At 38.0% G+C, this 11155-nt stretch overlaps 1 protein-coding gene across 1 annotated transcript in view; it reads left to right on the forward strand.

Moving 5' to 3' along the window:
* The window catches only part of LOC126412734 (ribosome production factor 2 homolog), a 42786-nt gene extending 35102 nt beyond the window's left edge, over positions 1–7684 (forward strand). The window contains exon 6 of the mRNA XM_050082465.1: positions 7376–7684. Within this exon, the coding sequence (XP_049938422.1) occupies positions 7376–7594 (219 nt within the window). The 3' untranslated portion in view covers positions 7595–7684. The remainder of the gene's footprint in view (positions 1–7375) is intronic.
* Positions 7685–11155: the final 3471 nt, after the last annotated feature.

Genomic DNA, 11155 nt, shown 5'->3' on the forward strand with positions numbered 1-11155 from the left:
TTAGGTCCTAAATGCTTTGTGCCTTTATGCATTCCTCACAATAAAAAAAAAGCTCAAAGTAACAATATGGTAATAGATAAAACTGACAAAATTGTAATGGAGAAGAGGAAGTATTAATTTGATTAATGAATTATGCTGGATTAATAATTTGATTTACTATGTTCATCTGAAGATCGAAACGTGGTTATCTCAGGAAATTATTTTTGTACTCGGCACGCATTACACAGCAAACAAATAAACGAATGTGAAACTTACCCCTTTTTGCCAGTGGTATCAGGTGATTAGCCAGGATGAGTCCTCAAAAAATTTGTCAGTCTTTTCAGGCTGCTCTCACTTTTTCCTGTATACATTTCTGTCATTTTAATACGTATGGAGCAGGTGTAACAGTGCCTTCTGCCTCTTTTCCTTGTCACAGCACTGAATAACATTCAGCATCACTTTACTACTTTACACTATTCTCCTCCTTTCACATCTGAGTACATGGAGTTGAAGGACCAGGTACAGCCTCATCACTCATTTTTATAAATAACAGTGTGTGTCACAACCAACAACACCACACACGAATCAACAATAGATTCTTAAAGGCTACAGCACACAATAGTGTTATGTTGCTAAGGTTAGCAGAGAGCGTAAACATTTCAGAGCCACATCAAGTCAGCTGACTTGCGCTGATCACAGGGGGAGCCAGGTAAAAGTGCGCTGTAAATATATACTTCTTCTTTCCCTATTTTTGCATTCAGATCTGCAAGGACATTTTCATATTTTGCCTTTGAACTTTGTTGATTTCCTACTTTAGTTTTGAGTGAAATGCATCCTCCTCATATTCCTGAAAAAATTGTGCCGTAAATCTCAGTGAACACAAATTATCACTAACTGCTTTGAAATTAATTACATTAGCCTTGTGTAAGCAATACCATGTTGTTCTGTATCCATTCCACTATACATCAAAAAATGTTTCCCCATTTCAGCCATTCCAAGTTCTTCCCATCATATTTCTTCTAGTGGAACTGTTTTCACTCTAGACTTGTTCATTTCTTCTCCAGTTTCATGCAGTTTGCCAGGTCTTTTAAATGTCCTTTGATTCCGGATGGCTGTCATAATATCCATTTTCTCACTCATTAACGTTTTTCCTTCCTTATCATCATCGTGTAATCCGTATCCTTCTGAGGCTGATATGTGATATCCACAACAATTAAATTTTGTGAGGTGATGTTAGTCATGGAATGTACATCTCAAAGACAGATCACCAGCCATAGGACGAAGAGTGTTCATTGGAGCTGACAAAAATATTTTCTTTATTGAGGTCGAATTTGAGTGTGTCAGTGAAGTTACCAGGTTGTATATAACAGATGTAGGTGAAACCAAGATAGTTGTTGGATGTTTTTACTGGCCACCTGATTCCGCTGTGACAGTTCTAGAATCATTCAAGATAGTCAACAGTCAATAGTGGGTAAATACCCAGATGCTGCGATACTAGTTGGAGGTGACTTTAACCTACCGAGTATAGACTGGGATGTCTTATGGATTCATTGCAGGGGTTACAGATAGACAGTCAGGTGAAATACATATGAACATGTTTACTTAAAACTGTTTTGAGCAGCTAGCTCAGTAGTCCGCACACAATGGAAATATCTTGGACCTTGTAGCAGCAAATGGGCCGGACGTTATTGACAGTGTCATCATAGGAACGGGGATTAGCAATCATAATATCATGATTACGAAAGTTGGTAAATCAATCAAGGAGGCTAAGAGAGTGTTCGTGCTAGATACAGAAGATAAGTTGTTAACATCTCAGTTAGACAGTGAACTGACATCACTTAGCTCCGGCAAAATGGACGTAGAGAAAATTATGGGCAAAGTTTAAGCAGATTGTAAGTCGTGGTCTGGAGAGTTAGGTTTGGGATCCGTAACAGACTGAATTGAAGGAAGACATTGCAGCAATTCAGCGATGGGCTGCGAGATTTGTTACCGGTAAGTGGATAAAGATGGAAAAGATCCACCATGGTTTAAACGAAATTCATAAGATTCTGAGGAAGTAGAGGCTGTTGCACTCTCGCTTCAGAAGAGAAAGGTCCCGGCGGAGGTTCGAGTCCTCCCTCGGGCGTGTGTGTGTGTGTGTGTGTGTGTGTGTGTGTGTGTGTGTGTGTGTGTGTCCTTAGGATAATTTAGGTTAAGTAGTGTGTAAGCTTAGGGACTGATGACCTTAGAAGTTAAGTCCCATAAGATTTCACACACATTTGAACATTTCAGGAGAGAAGGCACAAATGACAACAAACAAAGGTTTGTAAATATTTGTGTGTCTGTGAAAAGATCTGTGCGTGAAGCATACAACTACCACCTACCACCATCACACCTTTGCAAAAGATCCGGCAAAGAACCTGAAAAAATTATGGTCCTATGTTAGATCGCTAAGCAGTTCTAAGGCTTCCATTCAGTCCCTTGTTGACCAGTCTGCTGTGGCAGTTGAAATAGTAAAAGAAAAGCCGAAGTTTTAAATTTAATGTTCAAGAAATCGTTCTCACAGGAGCATCATAGAAATATATCATCATTTGACCATCAGACAGGCTCCCTTATGGACAACATGGTAATAAGCATCCATGGTGTAGAGAAACAACGGAAAGGTTTGAAAGCAAATAAATCACGAGGTCTCAGTGGAATCCCAATTCAGTTTTACAAAGAGTACTCTATGGCATTGGCCCCTTACTTAGCCTGTATTTATCGTGAATCTCTCACCCAGCAAAAAGTCCTGAGTGAATAGAAAAAAGTTCAGAGGACTCTAGTATATAAGAAGGGTAAAAGAACAGACCAATATCCCTAACTTTGGTTTGCTGCAAACTCTTGAATATATTCTCAGTTCGAATATAATAAACTCCCATGAGACTGAGAAGCTTATGTCCATGAATCAGCATGGTTTTAGAAAGCATTTCTCATGTCAAAATTGGCTTGCCCTTTTCTCGTATGATATACAGTGAACTAAGGATGAGAGGCAACATGCAGGTGCCATATTTCTAGATTTCCAGAGGGCGTTTGAAACGGTGCATCATTGCGGGCTGTTAATGAAGATACGAGCATATGGGATAAGTTCATAGATAAGTGAATGGCTTGAAGACTTCTTAAACAATAGTACACTGTATGTTGTCCTTGACCATGAATGTTCATCAGAGACAAGGGTATTGTCGGGAGTGCCCCAAGGAAGTGTGACAGGTAGGGTAGAATCTGCAGTTTTTGCTGGTGATGCTGTGGTGTGAAGTGAGGTGTCAAAGCTGAGTGGCTGTAGGGAGATACAAGATGACTTAGACAAAATTTCCAGTTAATGTGATGAATGCAGCTAGCTCCAAATGTGGAAAAATGTAAGTAATGCAGATGAGTAGGAAGAAAAAACCTGTAATGTTTGGATACAGTATTACTAGTGTCCTGCGTGACAAAGTCAAATTGTTTAAATATCCTGGCATAACATTGCAGAGTGATATGAAATGGAACGAGCATGTGAGGATTGTGGCAGGGAAGGCAAACGGTCAATGTTGGTTTATCAACAGAACTTTAGGAAAGGAGATGACATGTAGGACCTTGTGTGATCTATTCTTAAGTAGTGTTTGAGTGTTTGGGATCAATACCAGGCTGGATTGAAGGAAAACATTGCAGAAATCCAGAGACGGGCTGCTAGAGTTGTTACTGGTAAGTTCAAACAACTTGTAAGTGTTATGGAAGTGCTTCAAGAACTCAAATGGGAAGCCCTGGAGGGAAGGTGACATTCTTATTGAGAAACACTGTTGAAAAAATTTAGAAAACCAGCATTTGAAGCTGACTGCCAAACAGATCTGCTGCTCCAGCATACATTGCACGTAAGGACCATGAAGACAAGATATGAGAAATTAGGGCTCATACGGAGGCATATAGACAGTCATTTTTCCCTCACTCTATTTGCGAGTGAAACAGGAAAGGAATATAACTAGTAGTGTAGTACAGGGTACCCTCCACCACACACTGTACAGTGGCGTACGGAGTATTTATGCGGGTGTAGGTGTAAATGTAGATGTAAGCCCAATGCCTGAACCTGGAAAACTTTATTTTCCCCTTGAGTTTACTCCCCTTTGAGGCCTGGCTTCCCTACGTCTGTAGAGCCCTGCCCACACCCTTCCTTGTCTCGTGTGAGACAAGATTTGTGTGGCTCCTCTGTCGAGGCCTGTCTGGTTTGGGTGACTCTGCCATTAGCTTTGCTACTGGCGGCATAGCCCTCAAGTTCGCTGGAGCATGCATGCCCTCTAGCCCAGCACTGGAGGTGCCTTCAGCAAGGCTGGCTGCTATGGGAGGGCTCTCTCTTGTGATTTTTCAGAAACAAAAATGCTGGGCAAATCTCTGAATATGTGTCTTCCACGAAAAACTCTTTCAGGTCAAAAGCCGAAAATTCAGCTGTGGGTTTTAAAAATAATGTAAACAAAATTGTTATGGAAAGAGTTAAAGGCAAGGAAGAAGGAAAAACATGCTATGAAAGTGGCAATGAAATCGCAGTTCAGAGAGTTAACTTCACTGAAAGATAAATGTTTATGATAGGGCTGGTGGGGATGTGAAATAGCTGTAGATAAAATATTATGAACACTGATTCTTTTAGCACGAGAGTGGGGAGATGGAGAGAGAATGAAAATGGTGATCCAGATACAGAATATGCTAACAGAAACTGCAACTGGAGTATAATGGCTAAGGTTGAGATTCTGGAGTATTTGAAAATGTAAAAGAATATAAATGAGAATATCAACATGTGTGAACATTAAAAATGATACTAACAACATAAAAAGTACAAGATAAAACAATGATTTTGCAAAAGTGGTTTGAAAACTCAAAAAGCAATGTGGTGTTACAATCATGGTTTTTGCAGAGTTGCATATTGACTTTAATTTCACACTGTAAGTTTTTTGCTGTCTATAGTATACTTACAGGACAACTTTAACCTTTTCATTGCTACTGACTTGCTCTCTGCATTCTCTGCTGAGGGCAGCTTTTGTTATGGCTGTGCTGAGAGGCAGCAGTCCTGTCGATACAACATACTTTTAATCCGATTTTTCAAAAACTAAATTGATTCTTGCACATCTGTGCAGTTGTTTTTGCATCTTTAGCATCATGTGATGCCATATTGTCAACTGATCTCCTGTATTCGCTACTGTTTTCCTGGATTACCCTTCTATTTTCTTTGTAACTTTTTTTTCCTTTAAGTTGTGACTGATCACTTCAGAGTAGTTTCGTTTGACTTCAGAGCCACTACCTTGAAATTCAACTTAGTTTCTCTTGTAATGTTGAACATTGGTATAGCTTATTCAAATGTAACACTCACACCAGTTCTACCACTGATGCCAAAACACAATGAAATTGTGATTCACTATTTAAGTTAGACAGTGTTTATATTGATATCATTTAGCATCCTATCCAGTTTGTTAGATCCTTCTCATTTATTTTTAGCTGTGCACCTTAAGACTATCTCAAAATAATAAGAGCTACTGAGATTTGTGGGCACTGTGTTAGCAGGTATTGTGAAAATCCAACGTATTTCGAAAGAGCACCTTCATGCAGTGATATTAACCATTATTAGTGGTCTTCTACTACCAGTTATTGTCTTTAGTTGACAAACAGGCATTCGTCAAAATACTGTTACGTTTTAGCAAAAACATCTGTAAGCCATATTTACAATCCATGTGGCTATATAGGTCTGTAATAAACATGTTGAAGTATGTGCATGCCTTTATTGAGCTTGATGTGGCTTCGTTTTTCAGCTTTTAATCTGCGTGAGGCACCTGTAGCATTTCAGAAGTGTGTAATTTGCATCAGACACCCACCGTTCAGTGCTCACTCAGAAATATACGTATGTACATATTCATAATTTACAAAATTGTGACAGAAAAGAAGAGTCTGATGACTACCTGCTGAAATAGAAACAGTTATAGCTGATGTGACAGGCACAGAATTATAAAAATACTGTTGAACTGCGAATTTTGAGAATGTATTAAAATTTGAAACTAGCTAGAGAACAAAGGAAAAAAGGGTATTATTTGTTGATAATGGAAGGAATAGTCACTACATATCATAAATCAGTAGAGAAGCAGGCCACAGTAATTTACCGGGAAATGACAGTGGAATAATAGCTAGTTCGTATTCCAGAGCATTCTTAGTAATGAACTGTCAGTGGAAATTGAGCCAAAATAAAAATGAAAGGTGTGGGTGCGTAGGGGAGCACAAAACAATCTGAATATAAAATGTAGACATAAAGAAAAAGAAAGGAATTCAATTAGAATGTCACTATAAACCATTGTTATTGTGAATGTGTAATAACTGAACAAGCAAATGGCAATAAATGTAAGAGAATATAGAATAGTTTAAGCATACATTGTCCCACCTTCAGTTCTGAAACACCGATTCTCTAAGTGATTTGCTCATTCGTCTCCACCTCCCACATAATTTTGTCGATAAATGGTGCACCACATTGTTCAATATTTTTCAAAGGTTATGTCGGAACACTTAAAGCTTCTAATATGAATAACTTTATTTCCTTGTTGGTTTTTGTCATTTTTGAGCTTCTAACAATATTGTGACAAGAAAGTTGCTACTCACCATATGCTGAGTCGCAAATAGGCACAACAAAGAAACTTTCACAATTAAAGCTTTCGGCCAGTGGCCTTCATCAACAACACACACACACACACACACACACACACACACACACACACACACAAAGGAATGCAGTCTTGGGCAGCTGAAACCACACTGCCATAACAGTGATGTTAACCACTATTAGTGTTCTTCTACTACCAGTTATTGTGTGAAGGTGACAAACAGGAATTCATCAACAAACTGTTAAGTTTTAGCAAAAACATCCGTAAGCACATTGGCAGTGTGGTTTCAGTTGCCTGAGACTGCAGTCATGTGTGCGTGTGGTGTGTGTGTGTGTGTGTGTGTGTGTGTGTGTGTGTGTGTGTGTGTGTGTGTGTGTGTGCGTGTGCGTACACGTGTGTGTGTGTGTGTGTGTGTGTGTGTGTGTGTGTGTGTGTGTTGTTGACGAAGGCCACTGGCCACAAGCTTTAATTGTGAAAGTCTTTGTGTTGTGCCTATCTGCAACTTAGTGTCTCTGTTATATGTTATATGGTAATATTGTTACATTCTATCCTGGATTTTCCATTGTTTGATTTTTTCTGCATGAATTTCTTGTGGAAAGCATTGGACAAAAACCGTAAATAAATTATCATTTTTGTGTGTTTTGCTGGCTTTCTTGTTTTAATGATGGACTCCCATATTTATGCATTCATTTGCAAAACTTGCTGGTGGGTGTGTTTCTTGATCTGGAGTTTGTATGGTTGTAGTACTAACAAAAGTTACCAACTTTACTTTTCAGGTAAAGAAAGTTAAAAATATATCAGAGGATGCATTTGGAACCCAACATGGCAGAATACATGTTCCCAAGCAGAATATTGGCAAACTACAGACAAGAAAAATGAAGGGTCTTAAGAAAACATTTGCACAGAAGAAATCTGAGAAGCAGTTATATGGGAAGCGAAAAAGTGATGAATATGAGTCAAATGAAGATGTCAACAAAAAATTAAAAGTGGAGTGATGTGATAAAATAGTAATAGCGTGTATTTTTATAACTTGTACATAACGAGACCTGTTAATATGAAAGATAATAAAAATATAATTATTTGTATTTTCACATGCAGTTATATCTGTGCTAAAATCATATTTATGGTTTTGTTTTATGGAACAGCACCATTTAAAACAATATATTAGTACAGTAAAGGATAGCTCTAACTTAATCACATGAAGAGATCTACATCATTTTTACTTCACATCTCATCTCACTATTAAAAGATGGACAGATATATTTAGTAAATGCCATGATATACTAGGAATTTTCATGAAACAACATATCTGTTGGTAAGTATTGTTCTTGTAATGTTGTTTTTTCTCCTCCAGGCTTTCGGACTTATTCAGCAAAGAGATATTTGTTGGCACAGATAACCGAATAGTGCCATCCAGTTTATAGGAATGAATAAATGTGAATACCATGCTGCTATAAAACTTTTTCAGCCAGTTATAAATTGTGACCTATATACAAACTGTGCTTAAGGGAGTTAATAAAAGACTGGATTCAATACTGTTTATTTGTTGCTGATTATGTGAATGTACATTGAAGAGCCAAAGAAAATGGTACACCTGCCTAATATCGTGTAGGGCCCCCATGAGCACGCAGAAGTGGCACAACATGACGTGTCATGAACTCGACTAATGTCTGAAGTAGTGGAGGGAACTGACACCGTAAATCCTGCAGGGCTGTCCATAAATCTGTAAGAGTACGAGGGGGTAGAAATCTCTTCTGGACTGCATGTTGCAAGGCATCAGAGCTATGCTCAGTAATGTTCATGTCTGGGGAGTTTTTGGCCAGTGTAAGCGTTTAAAGAAGAGTGCTCGTGAAGCAATTCTGGACATATGGGGTGTCGCATAGTTCTGCTGGAATTGTCCAAGTCCGTCGGAATGCGCAATGGACATGAATGGATGCAGGCGATCAGACAGGATGCTTACATACATGTCACCTATTGGACTCATATCATTCCAGCTGCACATGCCCCACACTATTTCAGAGCATCCACCAGCTTGAACAGTCTCCCGGTAACTTGCAGAGTCCATGGATTCATGAGGTTGTCTCCGTATCCGTACACATCCAGCCATTTGATACAATTTGAAATGAGACTTGTCCAACCAGGCAACACATTTTGACTCATCAACAGTCCATTGTCTGTGTTGACGGGCCCAGGAGAGGCATAAAGCTTAGTGTCGTGCAGTCATCAAGTGTACACAAATGGTTAACACACTAACACGTGTTGATGGCCGAGCACTGAAATCTGCAGCAATTTGCAGAAGGGTTGCATTTCTGTCACGTTGAATGATTCTCTTGTTGGTCCCATTCTCGTAGGATCCTTTTGCGGCTGCAGTGATGTCCAAGATGTGATGTTTTACCGGATTCCTAATATTCGCGGTACACTCATGAAATTGTCATACAGGAAACTCCCCACTTCATTGCAACCTCGGAGATGCTGTGTCCCATCACTCACGTGCCAACTATAACACCATGTTCAAACTCACTTAAATCATGATAACCTGCCATTGTAACAGCAGTAACCGATCTAACGACCAGACACTTATTATCTTATATAGGCGTTGCTGAGCGCAACACCTTTTTCTGCCTGTTTACATATCTCTATATTTGAATACGCGTGCCTATACCATTTTCTTTGGCACTTCAGTGTTCATGAGCATTACAGATTTGCTGCTTTCTTAATTTTTGAACAAAAAATTTTCCTGAAGAAAAGATCAACAAAATTTGTGTTGTTGTGAGATAAGATTAGGATCTCGAATAAATTGGTATATAATTGCCTGAATGTGCTGCATTTGTTGATTATAGAGAAATAACCCTTAATGATATTTCAAAATGTATAGAAAAGTTTAAGCTTAACCTTAAAGACTCCTGGTATCATTATTGACTATATACGAAATGTGAACCCATCAATACTTCAAAACCACAGTGAAAACAGTATGGCAGCAGAAGTGAAGTGAACTCAAAAAGCCATAGTATTACTGGCGGGGAAAGTGATGGTGACTAGTTTTTTGAAACTCATGAGTTACTGCGAGTAACTACTTCTAAGAGGATAAAATGGTGACCAGTTTCTATTACACATAATTATTGGACATTTTTTCTCTACCATGAACTGAACCAAAAGCAACTGAGACTATTTTGACTGAAAGTTCTCTCTCTCTCTCTCTCTCATGTTTAAACTGCAAAAAGAGAGATAGCTAGAAAACTGCCAGTGCCCATGTGTTGTCTCATCTCATGTCCCATACATATGGACAAGAAAAAATTTTATGGCCAAATTCAATGTTACTTTTTGCCAGTTTCGATAATATTTTTACCAGTATTGGTGCACTTTTTCTCAATATTGGTGGTATTTTTTGATGCTGTTGGTTTTGTTTCTTGCCAAATTTGGTGCTTTTCTGAAAAATTTGGTGCTTTTTTGGCCATATATGGTGCTTTTTTGGCCATATATGGTGCTCTTTGCCAGATTTGATGTTTTTTGCCAAATTTGGTGTTAGCCTCTTGCAAAAATTGGTGTAATTTTTTGGCAAAAATGTGTTTTTTTGCCAAATTGGATGTGCTTTTTATCAATTTTGATGTTATTTTTTCCAGTTTCAGTGTCATTTTTCTTTCCAATTTAGTTTTTTTTTGTGTCTTTTACTAACTTTGGTACTAAGTTTAATGTCGTGTTTTAGTTACATGTGAAATTAACTGTCATTTTAAAATGGCACACGAACATCTGCCTTAAGAAATTGTGAACTGCAAATGCAGTTTCAACATTCAATAACTACTAGTTATGAATATTGGTGTGGTGCTGTCCACACATTTATAACCAATTTATACGGGAAAATGACAAATTTTACCATCTTTCGGTAAAGTAATTGATTTTGCTATATTTTGTAAAAATCATCAAATTTAGTGTTATTTTGCTAAAAATTGCCAATTTTGCATTTTTTTGCATTTTCATTTTGGTGAAATTTTCCTGTCTCTACCCATACAACAATCAACTTGAGGTGGTAAGTGGTTGCCTTTCCTTACATTTGTTTAACCGCAGTGTCATGAATATTCACTTGTGATACGTATACTACACGCAGCAGCAACTTTTTTGCGTTTGTTTCCACACATCAGAAGAAAACTGCAATGACTTTGCTTTAGTGATTAGTTCTGTCAGAAGATCATGAAAACTTGCCACATTATTTATTAGTGGAAATTACTTTTCCTCAAAGATGAATCACAATATAATATTAATGATGGTAATAATAATGATAGTAGTAAAACTTAAGAATTACCAGATCTTGATGCACAAAGGGTATTACATGTCCGCAAAGTTGCAGCTTTAGCAGATTAATCTAGATAGGTTACTGCTATAGTCTCAAAGCGTATTTCCACATTTTAAAAAAAATCATGTTTCACATCCTGCTTGCGTATGTGTTCATGAAAATAATCCACACGTTCCTTGTGCACTAATGAGGGTTTTGAATCACCAATTTTTGTTTGTTTTCCTCCCTCCCATTCTCTCTCTTGGCTGCTTACAATCATTATTACATA

Source organism: Schistocerca serialis, chromosome 7 (assembly GCF_023864345.2).
Source record: "Schistocerca serialis cubense isolate TAMUIC-IGC-003099 chromosome 7, iqSchSeri2.2, whole genome shotgun sequence".
Classification (NCBI taxonomy): domain Eukaryota; kingdom Metazoa; phylum Arthropoda; class Insecta; order Orthoptera; family Acrididae; genus Schistocerca; species Schistocerca serialis.